Source organism: Stegostoma tigrinum, chromosome 20, assembly GCF_030684315.1.
Source record: "Stegostoma tigrinum isolate sSteTig4 chromosome 20, sSteTig4.hap1, whole genome shotgun sequence".
In the NCBI taxonomy this organism is placed as follows: Eukaryota; Metazoa; Chordata; class Chondrichthyes; order Orectolobiformes; family Stegostomatidae; genus Stegostoma; species Stegostoma tigrinum.
In genome coordinates, this window is record NC_081373.1 from 16,110,880 (window position 1) to 16,127,764 (window position 16,885).

General features: G+C 45.2%; 1 protein-coding gene across 3 annotated transcripts in view; it reads left to right on the forward strand.

Annotated features, from left to right (window-relative positions):
- Window positions 1–40: 40 nt before the first annotated feature.
- The window catches only part of slka (STE20-like kinase a), a 161,078-nt gene continuing 144,233 nt past the window's right edge, over window positions 41–16,885 (forward strand). For all 3 annotated transcript variants that reach the window (XM_048550836.2, XM_048550837.2, XM_048550838.2), the window contains exon 1: window positions 41–791. In XM_048550836.2, the coding sequence (XP_048406793.1) occupies window positions 642–791 (150 nt within the window). In that variant the 5' untranslated portion in view covers window positions 41–641. The remainder of the gene's footprint in view (window positions 792–16,885) is intronic.

Below are 16,885 nucleotides of genomic sequence, written 5' to 3' on the forward strand. Positions count from 1 at the left end.
GGGGACGGGCAGTGGTAGTGCGTGTACCGAGCGGGGCGGTGGCGGTGGGGGTGGGAAACCAAGATTCCGGGCCCGTGAACGGCGGCTCTTGCCGGTGATCATCGAGAAGCGTTCCTTCTGTTAAGAAGCTGGCGGCCACCTCGAGCCCGGGGCTCGGGCCGGGAGAAACCGCTGGCCCAGGAAAAGCGGCGAATATTCGGAATCGACCTGTACAGTATTTGGGTAGATCTCTGGAGGACCTGGAGTGAAGCCCAGAAGTGAGAGCGATTAAAGAAGTGATGAGCAGAAGAAGTGAACCGGACTGAGCAAGGTTGTTAGGAGTCAATTGGATCACAGTCCGGCTTGGGGAGTGTTCTGGACGATAGCCTGCGACTGAAGGGGTCCACCATAGAACAGGGGCAATCAGCAGTAAAACTCGTGTCGTTCCGGGTGAAGTGGAAAGATTGTAGTGATCCAGGTTTTTAAAAAAAAGCTCATTGGAGTACCACATGCTATCAGGAAGGTTCTGGAGTTAAAACTCAGTGTCGTGATCATTCTGGAATTGAATGCTGTTGAAAATGTTCTGGAGTGATGCCGAGGTCTAGGAGTGATCCACTTAAATTTTAGGATTGGAGATATAGAAGACCTATTCGGATCTGAAAATGTCCTTCTTTAACTTTCGGAAGATCTTTAAGATTGGTGGAGAGAAGAAGAAAAAACAATTTGAGCATGTGAAAAAAGACGTAAACCCTGAAGAGGTCTGGCAGATCATCGGTGAGCTGGGAGATGGAGCTTTTGGCAAGGTCTATAAGGTGAGGATAAAACCACGAAGTTTGTTGGAAAGGAGAACGTGATATTTTCTGATAAACAGTCATAGATCTTAGTTGTGGCCTGAGAAGGTTAGATAAAGAAAATGACTCGTAAAGCAGAAAGCTGTTAGCTTTGAAAAGGTCAGAGAACAACTGAGATAAATCAAAGTGGTGGCATGAAGATTGCTTTTCAGGAGCAGCCCTTTATGGAATTGCACTGTAGGTGTTATTGGACAGGAGATTTTGCTGCACGGTCCTGCCTGCTAACGACCTCTGTTGTCTAGACTTTTAAAAATCTGTTCCCTTCCTTTTGGCGTCAACTTGATGCAGGAAAGATTTTACTGATTTCACTGTGAATGCAAGTGGCATCACTGTGTGTTGGTGTCTGGGTGCTAACTTGGGAATTTGGTGCATCTGAGAGTTCTGTGTTGGAGTGGTTGGGGTGTAGTTTTTGACTAGCCCCAGCAAGCTGGTGAGTGTTTTAAAGCTTTATTTAAGTGAGCAAATAGGTGATTGTTTAATACGTTTTAAAGATTCTAGATGCAGACAGTAATTTAAACCAGGAGGGTTACAGGTATTGTATTAAATTTATAGCTCAATTGAGTAAACTGCTTGATATAGCTGCAGACAACAGTGTGAATAATATTTCTAAACTTGAAACCTTATTAATGAAACATAATAAAGATTGTGGGACAAATGATTCGTGCACCTATAGTCAGTGGATACCAATGTGATTCATAGCAACCACTATACACTAAGTATCTGCAGCTTGAAGAACCTTGGCTCCAGGTTGCTGAGCTGGAGTGGAGGGTCAGATGCCTATGTATTTAACCCTGAGGAATGAGTGAGCCTCTACATCATATGTATCTGGAAGGGGGGGCAAGTTACTTGGACTCCTTGTTTTAGGGATAACCACTCTCCTTAGGCTAGGTACTTCAAATTTTTGGTCTGTAGCCAGAGAAAGGAGGATGTGACCTTTAGGAGAGGCAGATTTCAGGATCTAGAAGGTAGTGCTGGAGGAACTTTAACTCTTGCGATTAGCTAAAAAGTTCAAGGTTCTTGCAGCTTGTGTAACCAAGACCAGGTTCTTCAGGGAGAAAGAGTAAACTGACCATGGCACTGTGCTACTGGAGCAATTCAGGCAGGGGAAACAAAAGTGAATAAATAGAAGGAATATGTAGATAGATGAGATCTGCTGAGGGAGTACAAGCAACTAGGGATTAAATTTAAAACAATACAGAACAACAGAGGCAATAATGTCTGGATTGACTTGGGCCACAAGCAAATTGGCATAGAATAGCAGCAAATAACAGTAGAATAAAGGTAAAAGGTCAGAAACGCAGATCCTTTATCTGAGTGTGCACAAAATATTTAGAGCAAGACAAATTAATTAATTGTGTAAATAGAAATAAGTAGGTCTGATGTGATGACCGTTGCAGAGACATGGTTGTAAAGTGACCACAACTGGGATGAGCATTTTGGAAGGCAAGAATGTAGGACTGTAAGACTTCTATTTTCTGGGTCTGTAGGTTAAAGTGCAAAGATGATTTTTAGGAGAGTGATATGCTCTTCCTGTTGGATATGGGAGATTGGGGACAGTTCCTGTGTTCCTGATGATTACATCTGCAGGAAATGTAATGGTTGAGAATCCTATTGGATTGGTTGAAGTGGCAGTAAGAGGCAATGAGGAATTTATTGGAGCAGGGGTGTGATGAATGCCAGTTGCAGGAAGGGCGGTAAATTGAAAATACAGTCGGGGAGATGGGTAATCTCCAGGAAATGTAGGAGACAGAGACAGGTAGTGCAGGAGTTTCTTGTGGTTATCCCCATCTTGAACAAGTATGCTCTCTTGAAAGATTTAGGAGATGATGGACTCTTGGAAATGTAACACTGACAGCCAGCTTTCTGGTACCGAAACTGGCTCTAATGTAACAGGAGGTACGCCAGGGCCCAAGCGGTCAATTGTGATAGGAGACTGTCTGTAGTCAGAGGCACAGACAGACATATCAATGGCCGACAGCGAGACATCAGAATGGTGCGTTGCCTCCCAGGCATCAGGATCAAGGATATCTCCAGTGAGACGGACCAGCAGGAGGTTGTTGAACACTTTGGAAGTAACGACATAGGAAGAGATTCTGAGGAGAGAGGATAGGAAGTCAGGCAGAAATTTGAAAAGGAGGTCCTTGAGGGGAGTAATATCTGGCTTACTCCTTGTGTCACAAGCTAGTGAGGGAGGAATAGGAAGGTAGAGCAGGTGAATGTGTGGCTGAGGAGCTGGTGCAGGAAAGAAGGATTCACATTTTTTGAATCATTGAATTCTCTTCTTGGGTAGATGTGACCTATATGAGAAGGGTGGATTGCACCTAAATTGGAAGGGGACTATTATACTGGTGGAGAAATTTGTTAGAACTGCTCAGGAGGTTTTAAACTAGTAGGAGTGGGATGATAGTGAGGAAAGAGCAGTCTGAAATTGATACAGTTGGGAAAAGGAGTAAGTCAAACTGTCAGGGCAGTCAGGAACAAGGCAGAGAACAAGATAGGCTTGATAAATTAAGCTGCATTTATTTCAATGCAAGAGGCTTAATGGGTAAGGCTGATGAACTCAAGGCATGCTTGGAAACATGCACCTAGGATATCACAGCAATTATAGAGATGTAGCTCAGGAATGGATGGGACTGGCAGCTTAATGTTCTGAGATATAGATGCAATAGGAAAGATAGAAGGGGGAGTAAGAGAGATAGGGAAGCAGCATTTTTGAATAAGGATAACATTACTCCTGTACTTGAGGATATTCCTGGGAATACATCCAGTGAAGATATTTGGATGGAACTGAGAAATAAGGGGATGATCACCGTATTGGGACTGTAATAGACACCCCCCACAATAGTCAGCAGGAAATTGACAAACAGATTTGTAAGGAGGCCTTAGTTATCGGTGAGATTAATAGGGTGGTTATGGTATGGGATTATGATCTTTCAAACATAGGTTGAGACTGCCATAGTGTTAAGCTTGGAGGGAGAGGAATTTGTTAATATATGAGAAAATTTTCTGATTCAGTATGTGTATGTACCTACTAAGAAAGGTGCAAAACTTGTTCTACTCTTGAGAAGTATGGCAGGGCAGGTAACTGTGGGGGCGCACTTTGGGGCCAGTGACCAAAATTCTAATAATTTTAAAATAGTGATGAAAATGATACAGTAGATCTAAATATTTAAAGTTCTAAATTGGAGGAAGGCCAGTTTTGATGGTATTAGGCAAGGGCTTTCAAAAGTTGATAAGGACTGGATGCTCGCAGGTAAAGGAACAGCTGGAAAATGGGAAGCCTTCAAATATGCGATAATGAGAGTCAAAGAGACAGTATGTTCCTGTTAGGGTGAAAGGCAAGGCTGGTAGATGTAGGGAATTCTGGATAACTAGAGAAATTGAGGTTCTAGTCAAGAAAAAGAAGGAAGCATACGTCATGTTTAGACAGTAGGGATAGAGGGAATCCCTAGAAGAGTATAAAGCTAGTAGAGTATACCTAAGAGAGAAACCAGGAAGGCAAAAAGGGCTTATGAGATAACTTTAACAAATAGGGTTATGGAGAATCCAAAGGGATTCTACAAATACACTAAGGACAAAAGGGTGACTCGGGAGAGAATAGGCCCTCTTAAGGATTAGCCACCTATGTGTGGAACCGCAAGAGATGGAGGAGATACTAAATGAGAATTTTGCAACAGTGTTTACTGTGGAGAAGGGTATAGAAGATAGAGAATGTGGGGGAAAAAATGGCGATCGCTTGAAAAACGTCCATATTACGGAGGAGGAAGTGCTGAATGTATTAAAGGTGGTAAGCAAAAGCCAGGGAATTATAGACTGGTAAAGCTAACATTGGTGGTGGGCAAGTTGTTGGAGGGAATCCTGAAGGACAGGATTTCCATGTATTTGGAAAAGCAAGGACTGATTGGGGATAGACAATGTGGCTTTGTGCATGGGAAATCTTGTCTCACTAAGGTGATTGAGATTTTTTCAAGATGTAATGAGGATTGATGAGAGCAGCGCAGTGGATGAGATCTGTATGGACTTCAGTGAGGTGTTCGACAAAGTTCCTATGGTAGACTGATTAGTAAGGTCAGATCACATGGAATGCAGGGAGAACTAGCCATTTAGAGACAGAACTGGCTCATAGGTAGAAGACAGAGGGTGGTGGTGGAGGGTTGATTTCAGATTGGAAGCTTGTAACCAGCAGTATGCTATGAGGATTGGTGATGAGTCTACTGATTTTGTCATTTTTATAAATGATGTGAACGTAAGAGGAAGTATGGTTAGTAAGTTTGCAGATGATACCAAAATTGGAGTACAGAATACAATAGGATCCCGATCAGATGGGCCAGTGGGCTGAGGAGTGGTAAGGGCAAACAGGGGCAGGGCGTATGCACTTAATGGTAAGGTCCTAGGCAGTGTTGCTGAACAAAGAGACCTTGGAGTGCAGCTTCATAGTTCCTTGAAAGTAGAATCACAGGTAGAAAGGATAGTGAAGGTGGCATTTGGTATGCTTACCTTTTATTGATCAGGGCATTGAGTTTAGGAGTTGGGAGGTCATGTTGCAGCTGCAGCATCGTTTAGGCTACTTTTTGGAGTATTATATACAGTTCTGGTCTGTCTGCTATAGGAAGAACATTGTGAAACTAGAAAGGGATCAGAAAACATTTACAAGGATGATGCCGGGGTTGGAGGGTTTGAGCGAGAGGAAGAGGCAGAATAGGCTGGGCGGTGTTCCCTGGAGCCTTGGAGGCTGAAGGGTGCCATATAGAGGTGTAGAAAATCATGAGGGGCTTGGACAGGGTAAGTAGATATGAACTTTACCCCAGGGTGGGGAACTCCAAATATAGAGGGCATAGGTTTAAGGTGAGAGTGGAAAGAGAGAAAAGGGACCTAAGGGGCAGTTTTTCCACGTAGAAGGTGGTGAGTGTATGGAAAGAGCTGCCAGAGGAAGTGGTGGAGGCTGGTACGATTACTACATTTCAGAAGAATCTGCATCGGTATATGAATAATAAGTGTTTAGAGGGATATAGGCCAAATGCTGTCAAATAGGACTGTCTATATAGAGGATATCTGGTCGCCACAGATGAGTTGGGCTGAAGGGTCTGTTTCTGTGCTGTATATCTCTCTGACTCTAATAAAGGCAAAGGAAGTAGAATGGCTTTGTTTGAAAGGATAAGAACAATAAAGTACGGAGCAATGATTTTGTGTCAGATTACATTGTAAAATCCCTTTGGGTGAAAATAAAACAAAAGTAAAGGAAATAATTTAATCATAACCCAGAAGTAAGATGTATTCCATCGAGGAAAAAGATTGTAATCTATATGGCACCCTTCAGCCTCTGAGGCTCCAGGGAACATAGCCCCAGCCTATTCTGCCTCTTCCTATAGCTCAATTGCAACATCAACTGCTAACTGAAGAAGTTAAGGTTGATATCACATTGAAAGAAAAAATATATAAAGATTAGTGGTGGGTGAAAAGCCTAGGAAATTTTAGAAAGTAGCAAAGGATGACAAAAATGAAGAGAGGGAAGTAGGAGTGCGAGAGAAAACAGCAAGAAGTGTAATAGTAGACAGCAAAAATCTTTTTTTCAGAATAGAAGCATGTAGGTAGTGTTGGTTCCTTTCAGGATGAGACCAGGGAATTAATGAAGACAGAAGAAAAGTAATGGCAGAGATTTCAAAGAAGTGTTTCAGATATCTTCATAGTAGAACACTCAAAGCATTACAAGGATGTGAGAAAATGAAGATGCAAAGGAAGAGACTGAAAATAATCTCTATCATTAAAGAAAAAAATGTAGTAGGAAAATTATGTTTATAGACCTGAATCAGATGACATGCTTGGGTCCTAAAGGAAGTGGCTGGATTAGATGTAATCTTCCAAACTTCCTGATCTTCTGAAAAAGTAACATCATTATTCAAGCAAGGAAAAGGATGGAAAGCTAGAAGTGGTAGGCTAGTTAGTCTAACATGACTCATTGGGAATCTGCTTGAAATATTATTCAGAAGGTACTATTGAGCTACTTGGAAAATCATAGTACAACCTGGCACAGTCAAAATAGTTTTATGAAATGTAACTCGTGTATTAGAGTTTTTTGAGGATGCAACTAGTGAGATAGGAAAGAGGAACCAGTAAACATGTATTTGAAAATCCAAAATTATTCAATAAATTGCTATGTAAAATGTTACTAACTGCACAAAATAGAGCTCATAACAGTAGGGTTAGCATAGATAAAGGATTGGCTAATGAATAGGAAACAAAATTGGGATAAATGAGACATTTTGGGTTGATGAGCTAAATAGTGTACGCCACAGGATCAGTGCTGTGACTTCAACTATTTTCATACAATGTTAATGACTTGGATGAAGGGACAGACTATACTGTTTCCAGATTTGCTGCTGATAGTAAGATAAGGTCAAAAACCACACATCACCAGGTAGTAGTCCAACAAGTTTATTTGAAAAAGCAAGCTTTTTGACTTTTCGGGCATAGCATGAGGAAGGAGCTCAGCTCCAAAAGCTTGTGTTTTCAAATAAACCTGTTGGATGATAACCTAGTGTCATGTGATTTTTGACCATGTCCACTGTAGTCCAATACTGGCATCTCCACATTATCGATGCTAACGAAGATGATAGATGCAGCAAAGCCTTAAGGTCCCATGAGATTGAGGGACAGAACTAGACCATTTGGCCATTGAGTCTGCTCCACTACTCAATTGTGACTGATATGTTTCTCAATCCCATTCTCCTGCCTTTGTCCGTATTCTTTGATTCCCTTACTAATAAAGAATCATCTTTCTCTGTCTTAAAGACACTCAATGGCTTAGCCTCCTCAGCCTTCTGTGGCAATGAGTTGCAAAAGTTCACCTCCCTCTGGCTGAAGAAATTTCCTCAACTCAGCTCTAAAGAGTCATGCCTTCACTCTGAAACTGTGCCCTTGGGTCCTAGTTTCTTCTAGTGGAACTACCTTCTCTGCATCCACCGTGTCCAGGTCTCTGAGCATTAGAACATAGAACAATACAGCGCAGAACAGGCCCTTCGGCCCTCGTTGTTGCGTCGACCTGTGAACTAATCTAAGCCCACCCCCCTACACTATCCCATCATCATCCATATGCTTATCCAAGGACTGTTTAAATGCCCCTAATGTGCCTGAGTTAACTACATTGGCAGGCAGAGCATTCCATGCCCTTACCACTCTGAGTAGAGAATCTGCCTCTGACATCTATCTTAAATCTACCACTCCTCAATTTGCAGCTGTGCCCCCTTGTACAAACCAACGTCATCATCCTCAGAAAAAGATTCTTACTGTCCACCCTATCTAATCCTCTGATCATTTTGTATGTCTCTATTAAATCCCCAATTAGCCGCCTTCTCTCCAATGAGAGCAGACCCAAGTTCCTCAGCCTTTCTTCATAAGACCTTCGCTCCAGACCAGGCAACATCGTGGTAAATCTCCTCTGCACCTTTTCCGATGCTTCCACGTCCTTCCTGTAATGGGGTGACCAGAACTGTACACAGTATTCCAAGTGAGGCCGCACTAGTGTTTTGTACAGGTTATGTAGGTTTCAATGAGATTGCTTCTCGTCCGTCTATACTCCATTGAGTACAGACCCATAGTCCTCAACCACTCCTCATATGACCAGTCCTTTCCCCAGTGTAATTCTTATAAATCTCTTCTGAGTCCGGAGCATTGTTAAATATGGGGCCCAAAACTGCTCTCAAATGCAGTCTGACCTGAGCCTGTACAGCCTCAGCAGTACATGCCTGCTCTTGTATTCTAGCCCTTTCAAACTAAATACGAACATTGAATTTGCCTTCCTAACAGCCAACTGAACGTAAGAGAATCCTGAACTAAGACTCCTTAGTCCCTTGGTGCTTCAAATTTCTGAAGCCTTTCCCATGAAGATAATAGTCTGTGTCTCTACTCTTCCTACCAACGTGCACAACCTCATGCTTTCCCACTTTGTGTTCTACTGCCACTTCTTTGTCCACTGTTCTAGCCTGTCTGTGTCCTTCTGACAATCTCCCTGCTTCCTCAAGACTATCTGTCATTCCAACTATCATCATGACATCTGCAAGCTTAGCAATAATGCTGTCAGTTTTTTCGTTCAGATAATCAATGGGAATAGTTGTGGTCCAAATGCTGACCCCTGTAGAACTCGACTAGTCACTGGCTGTCTTCTTGAGAAAGACCCCTTTCTCTCCCTCACTGGCTTCTTCCAATCAGTGAATCTCTACCTATGCCAGTACCATGCCCCTAACACTGTGGGCTGTTATCTTATTTAACATTTTCCTGTGCAGCACCTTGTCAAATTTATGGCAGTCCACTGGTTGTACTTTGTCAAACTTACGCATTACCCCACTCTCCTTCATGAAGCCATGATGACGCAGCCCTGTTTTATCCTGCACTTCAAAGTACTCTGCAATCTATACTTAAAAATGGACTTTGAACTTTCACCAATGACCAAGTAAGGCCAACTTGTCTACAGCTTCTTGTCTTCTGCTTTCCTGTCTTCTTAAATGCAGGTGTTACGTTAGCCATTTTCCAGTCCTCTGGGACTATCCCTGACTCCAATTTTCCTGAAAGGTCACCACCAATGCCTCCACAATCCCCTCAGCTATCTCTTTCAGAACTTTGGGATGTAGTCCACCAAATCCAGGTAATTTATCCACCTGTAGATCTTTTAGCTTATGTTTCCCCAGCACCATCTCTTGGTGATGGCTATTGCTTACTGCACTGAGCTCCTTCCTTCAAACACCCCCACCCAACTCTCTTTAGTTTTGGTATGCTGCAGTTGTCTTCCATCATGAAGCTATTGTTACTACCAAACAAGTCATATCCCACATGAAACCTAGCTTGAAAGATCATCCAAGATAATAAAATGTGAGGCTGGATGAACACAGCAGGCCCAGCAGCATCTCAAGAGCACAAAAGCTGACGTTTCGGGCCAAGACCCTTCATCAAAGAGGGGGATGGGGTGAGGGTTCTGGAATAAAAAGGGAGAGAGGGGGAGGCGGACCGAAGATGGAGAGAAAAGAAGATAGGTGGAGAGGAGAGTATAGGTGGGGAGGGGATAGGTCAGTCCAGGGAAGACAGACAGGTCAAGGAGGTGGAATGAGGTTAGTAGGTAGGAGATGGAGGTGCGGCTTGGGGTGGGTGGAAGGGATGGGTGAGAGGAAGAACAGGTTAGGAAGGCAGAGACAGGTTGGACTGGTTTTGGGATGCAGTGGGTGGAGGGGAAGAGCTGGGCTGGTTGTGTGGCGCACTGGGGGGAAGGGACGAACTGGGCTGGTTTTGGGATGTGGTGGGGGAGCGGGGAGATTTTGAAGCTGGTGAAGTCCACATTGATACCATTGGGCTGCAGGCTTCCCAAGCGGAATATGAGTTGCTGTTCCTGCAACCTTCGGGTGGCATCATTGTGGCACTGCAGGAGGCCCATGATGGACGTGTCATCTAAAGAATGGGAGGGGGAGTGGAAATGGTTTGCGACTGGGAGGTGCAGTTGTTTATTGCGAACCCAGCGGAGGTGTTCTGCAAAGCGGTCCCCAAGCCTCCGCTTGGTTTCCCCAATGTAGAGGAAGCCACACTGGGTACAGTGGATACAGTATACCAAATTGGCAGATGTGCAGGTGAACCTCTGCTTAATGTGGAAAGTCATCTTGGTGCCTGGGATAGGGATGATGGAGGAGGTGTGGGGGCAAGTGTAGCATTTCCTGCGGTTGAAGGGGAAGGTGCCGGGTGTGGTGGGGTTGGAGGGCAGTGTGGAGCGAACGAGGGAGTCACGGAGACAGTGGTCTCTCCGGAAAGCAGACAAGGGTGGGGATGGAAAAATGTCTTGGGTAGTGGGGTCGGATTGTAGATGGCCGAAGTGTCGGAGGATGATGCGTTGTATCTGGAGGTTGGTGGGGTGGTGTGTGAGAACGAGGGGGATCCTCTTTGGGCGGTTGTGGCGGGGCTGGGGTGTGAGGGATGTGTTGCGGGAAATGCGGGAGATGCGGTCAAGGGCATTCTCGACCACTGCGGAGGCCAAGTTGCGGTTCTGCAAGAATGTGGACATCTGGGGTATGCGGGAGTGGAATGCCTCATCGTGGGAGCAGATGCGGCGGAGGCGGAGGAATTGAGAATAGGGGATGGAATTTTTGCAGGAGGGTGGGTGGGAGGAAGTGTATTTTAGGTAGCTGTGGGAGTCGGTGGGCTTGAAATGGACATCAATTACAAACTGGTTGCCTGAGATGGAGACTGAGAGGTCCAGGAAGGTGAGGGATGTGCTGGAGATGGCCCAGGTGAACTGAAGGTTGGGGTGGAAGGTGTTGGTGAAGTGGATGAACTGTTCGAGCTCCTCTGGGGAGCAAGAGGCAGCGCCGATACAGTCATCAATGTAATGGAGGAAGAGGTGGGGTTTGGGGCCTGTGTAGGTGCGGAAGAGGGACTGTTCCACGTAACCTACAAAGAGGCAGGCATAGTTGGGGCCCATGCGGGTGCCCATGGCCACCCCGTTAGTCTGTAGGAAGTGGGAGGAATCGAAAGAGAAGTTGTTGAGGGTGAGGACGAGTTTGGCTAGGCGGATGAGGGTGTCGGTGGAGGGGGACTGGTCGGGCCTGCGGGACAGGAAGAAGCGGAGCGCCTTGAAGCCATCTGCATGCGGAATACAGGTGTGTAGGGACTGGACATCCATGGTGAAAATGAGGTGTTGGGGGCCAGGGAATTGGAAGTCCTGGAGGAGGTGGAGGGCATGGGTGGTGTCATGGACATAGGTAGGGAGTTCCTGGACCAAAGGGGAGAAAATGGAGTCCAGATAGATGGAGATGAGTTCGGTGGGGCAGGAGCAGGCTGAGACAAGGCCCGACCAGTCCCCCTCCGCCGACACCTTCATCCGTCTAGCCGAACTCGTCCTCACCCTCAACAACTTCTCTTTCGATTCCTCCCACTTCCTACAGACTAACGGGGTGGCCATGGGCACCCGCATGGGCCCCAGCTATGCCTGCCTGCCTCTTTGTAGGTTACGTGGAACAGTCCCTCTTCCGCACCTACACAGGCCCCAAACCCCACCTCTTCCTCCGTTACATTGATGACTGTATCGGCGCCGCCTTTTGCTCCCCAGAGGAGCTCGAACAGTTCATCCACTTCACCAACACCTTCCACCCCAACCTTCAGTTCACCTGGGCCATCTCCAGTGCATCCCTCACCTTCCTGGATCTCTCAGTCTCCATCTCAGGCAACCAGCTTGTAATTGATGTCCATTTCAAGCCCACTGACTCCCACAGCTACCTAGAATACACCTCCTCCCACCCACCCTCCTGCAAAAATTCCATCCCCTATTCCCAATTCCTCCGCCGCATCTGCTCCCACGATGAGGCATTCCAGTCCCGCACATCCCAGATGTCCAAGTTCTTCAAGGACCGCAACTTCCCCCCCACAGTGGTCGAGAACGCCCTTGACCGCGTCTCCCGCATTTCCCGCAACACATCCCTCACACGCCACCCCCGCCACAACCGCCCAAAGAGGATCCCCCTCGTTCTCACACACCACCCCACCAACCTCCAGATACAACGCATCATCCTCCAACACATCGGCCATCTACAATCCGACCCCACTACCCAAGACATTTTTCCATCCCCACCCTTGCCTGCTTTCCGGAGAGACCACTCTCTCCGTGACTCCCTTGTTCGCTCCACAGTGCCCTCCAACCCCACCACACCCGGCACCTTCCCCTGCAACCGCAGGAAATGCTACACTTGCCCCCACACCTCCTCCCTCACCCCTATCCCAGGCCCCAAGATGACTTTCCATATTAAGCAGAGGTTCACCTGCACATCTGCCAATGTGGTATACTGTATCCACTGTACCCCGTGTGGCTTCCTCTACATTGGAGAAACCAAGCGGAGGCTTGGGGACCGCTTTGCAGAACACCTCCGCTGGGTTCGCAATAAACAACTGCACCTCCCAGTCGCAAACCATTTCCACTCCCCCTCCCATTCTTTAGATGACATGTCCATCATGGGCCTCCTGCAGTGCCACAATGATGCCACCCGAAGTTTGCAGGAACAGCAACTCATGTTCTGCTTGGGAACCCTGCAGCCCAATGGTATCAATGTGGACTTCACCAGCTTCAAAATCTCCCCGTTCCCCCACCGCATCCCAAAACCAGCCCAGTTCGTCCCCTTCCCCCACTGCACCACACAACCAGCCCAGCTCTTCCCTTCCACCCACTGCATCCCAAAACCAGTCCAACCTGTCTCTGCCTCCCTAACCTGTTCTTCCTCTCTCCCGTCCCTTCCTCCCACCCCAAGCCGCACCTCCATCTCCTACCTACTAACCTCATCCCACCTCCTTGACCTGTCCGTTTTCCCTGGACTGACCTATCCCCTCCCTACCTCCCCACCTATACTCTCCTCGCCACCTATCTTCTTTTCTCTCCATCTTCGGTCCGCCTCCCCCTCTCTCCCTATTTATTACGGAACCCTCACCCCATCCCCCTCTTTGATGAAGGGTCTTGGCCCGAGCGTCAGCTTTTGTGCCCCTGAGATGCTGCTGAGCCTGCTGTGTTCACCCAGCCTCACATTTTATTATCTTGGATTCTCCAGCATCTGCAGTTCCCATTATCATTGGAAGAGCATCGTTTTATTTTGGTTTTCGTAAGATGGTCTCTCTCTGAAACAAAGGCATGCAATGTTGCAGATTTGGTTTAACAAAACAGAACTTCATTTCACAAAGGAAGTGAAGAAGAAATGGAATAAACACAAAATATTTACAAAACACAAATGTAGGGATGTTAAAACACATAGTAAGATATAATCCAAATAATCTCAAAATACTCCTTTTACAGATCCCAAAAACACCCCTGTATACACAAAAGGACCTACTGTACAGTTGTCAAACCAGCAAAGAATCCCTTTCTTTAACATATCAATAAAATTAATTTAACTGCAACTGCAACTCCTAGTGTAGAAAATTTGAGCCTTTTGGAATTTTCATGCACCAGAGTTCAAATGTTCTTGCCTTCAAATAAGCTCTTCAGGGTTTAAGCACTTCTGGCCTGGGAGTATTACTACACTCCTTAGTCTAAGGTAGCCTGTTTTTCTATCTTCCCCCTTTCTGATGACCACTTCTTTGTGCATCTACCTGCCCTGAGGACTTCTACAGAACTGTCCCAAACTGAAGACCAGAAAACATGTTTTTCTCAAAGTATGGATGTTTCCCTTGAAGTTAAGAAAAATTGCAGAAATTTGTAACAAAACCTTGATACATGTTTGTTTACCTTACTTGGTTTTGAACTCTACAAATACGTGCACAAACTCATTACTTCTAAAAGCTAACTTTTAAAAGAGATGACCATGGCTGTAGAAATATGTACAAATTAAATCATTAAACTCTTCACACACAAAGAAAAGCCCATTTGACACTAATTCAGAAGTTTGAAATCTGAAATTAAATGATTTTAGACATATACTCATAACTAATAGGATATAGACAGATTAAATGAATGATTAAAAAAATTGTGGAGTGTAATGTGTGAAAATGTGAAGGTTTCCACTTTTACCGAGAAATGTAGAAAAGCTCGATATGATTTTGCAGTACAGAAGAATCTGGGTGCCCTGTATGTGAATTGCAATTATCAGCATAAAGATGTAGCAAGTGATTAGGAAGACCAAACGAATGTCAGCTTTTACTGCAAAGAGAAGGAATATAAAGACAAGGATGTCTTTCTACAGTTGCACAGGGCATTGTTGAGATCTGACCTGGAATACTGTGTACAGTTTTGGTCACCAAACTGAAACAGGCATATACTTGCATTAGAAACAGCTCAGAAAATGCTCATCAGGTTGATTCCTGACATAGAGTTGGTCCTGTGAGACTGGATGCATTGGAATTTAGAAGAATGCGATGTGATTTCTTTTTAATACAGATTCACTCAAGAGACATACTCATTGCTGGCTGGGCCACCATTTATTGTCCATTTCTGGTTGCCCTTGAGGACAAGATAGTGAAGTGACATCTTGATCTGCTGCAGTTTGTTTGTTGTAGGTACGCCCACAACATCATTAGGGAGGGAGTTTCAGGATTTTGACCGGGCAACACTGAAGACACGATGATCCAAGTCAGGATGGCAAATGGCTTGGAGGGAAACTTGAAGGTGGTTGTGTTCCCACGTGTATGCTGCCCTTGTTCTTCTTTCATGCATTTCAAATATGCTGCACGAGGAGCCTAAGTGAATTTCAGTAGTACATCTCGTAGATGATACACCCTGCTGCTAGCAAGTGTCATTGTCGGTTTTAGTGAATACATGTGGATGTGGTGCCAGTTTGGTGATGGTTATTGCTTTGAATGTCAAGGGACATTGACTAGATTCTGTCCTTTGAGATGTTCATTGCCTATTACTTGGATGACGTAAATTTTTTTGACGTAAATTTTTTTCACTATTTATCCGTCCAAATCTGGATATTATCCTGGTCTTGCTGCATTTGAAGATGGATTGCTTCAGAATCTGAGGAGTAACAAATGGTCGTGAAAATTATTCGATCGTCAGTGAACATCCCCACTTTTGACTTTATGACCAGATGGAATGCCATTAATGAACCAGTTGAAGATGGTTGGGCTTAGCACAGTACCGTGAGGAACTCCTGCAGAAATACGGAGCTGGGACGACTGACCTCCAACAGCACAATCATCCTGTTTATTTCCCGGTTTGACTTCAACCTGAGGAGTGTTCTTCCCCCAGTTCCTGTTGACTCCAGCTTTGCAAGAGCTCTGTCATGTCGCACCCAATCAAATGCATCCTTGACGTCAAGGGCAGTCACTCTCACGTCACCTTTGGAATTAACTCCTTTTGTTCATGTTGGAACTAAGGCTGAAATGAGGTCGAGAGATGAGTGGTCTGATGGAATCCAAAATTGAGAGTCAGTTGCTTTTGTGGTTAATGCTAAGCAAGTGCTACGTGATAGCACTGATGGTGACACCTTCCATCAATTAACTGATGATCAAGGTTTGATTGGGGCAACGGAATGGCGGGACTACCATATGTTGAAAGATTGGAGCGACTGGGCTGGTATACGCTTGAGTTTAGGAGGATGAGAGGGGATCTGATTGAGGCGTATAAGATTATTAAGGGATTGGACACTCTGGAGGCAGGAAGCATGTTTCTGCTGATGGGTGAGTCCAGAACCAGAGGACACAGTTTAAAAATAAGGGGTAGGCCATTTAGAACAGAGTTGAGGAGAAACTTCTTCACCCAGAGAGTGGTGGATATATGGAATGCTCTGCCCCAGAAGGCAGTGGAGGCCAACTCTCTGGATACTTTCAAGAAAGCGATAGTTAGAGCTCTTAAAGATAGTGGAATCAAGGTTTATGGGGATAAGGCAGGAACAGGATACTGACTGTGGATGATCAGCTATGATCATAATGAATGGTGATGCTGGCTCGAAGGGCCGAATGGCCTACTCCAGACCTATTGTCTGTTGTCTATTGTCTTGCTTTTTGTGTATGGGGCATTCCTAGGCAATTTTACACTTTGATGCATCAATGCCAGAATTGTGAACAGCTTGGTTAGCAGTGTGGAAAAATCTAGAGCATACATCTTCAGTACTGTTAGAAGAATATTGCCAGGATCCATAGCCTTTGCAGTATCCTGCCCCAGTTTCGTGATAGTTCGAGAAGTGAATGGAATTGGCCGAAAACTATCATTTTGATGCTGGTGTTCTCTGGAGGAGGCCGAGATAGATCATCTATTCAACACTTCTGCATGAAGTTTGAGGCAAATACTTCAGCATTGACTTTTGCACTAATGTGCTGGACTTCCCCATTGTGCATCCAGCTTGACCAGTGAGTTGTTTAATTGTCCTCCATCATTCACAACTGGCTGTGGCACGTCTGGAGAGCTAAGATCTATTCCATTTGTTATGGAGTCACTTAGCCCTGTCTATCATTTGTTACTTGACAGGCAAGTAATCATGTTCTGTAGCTTCGCTGGGTTGACACCTCGTTGTTATGAATGTCCAGTGCTGGTCCTGGCAAACACTCTGCATTCTTCATTTAACCGGATGGATCTGCTGGCTTGATAGTAATTGTCAAATTGGGAG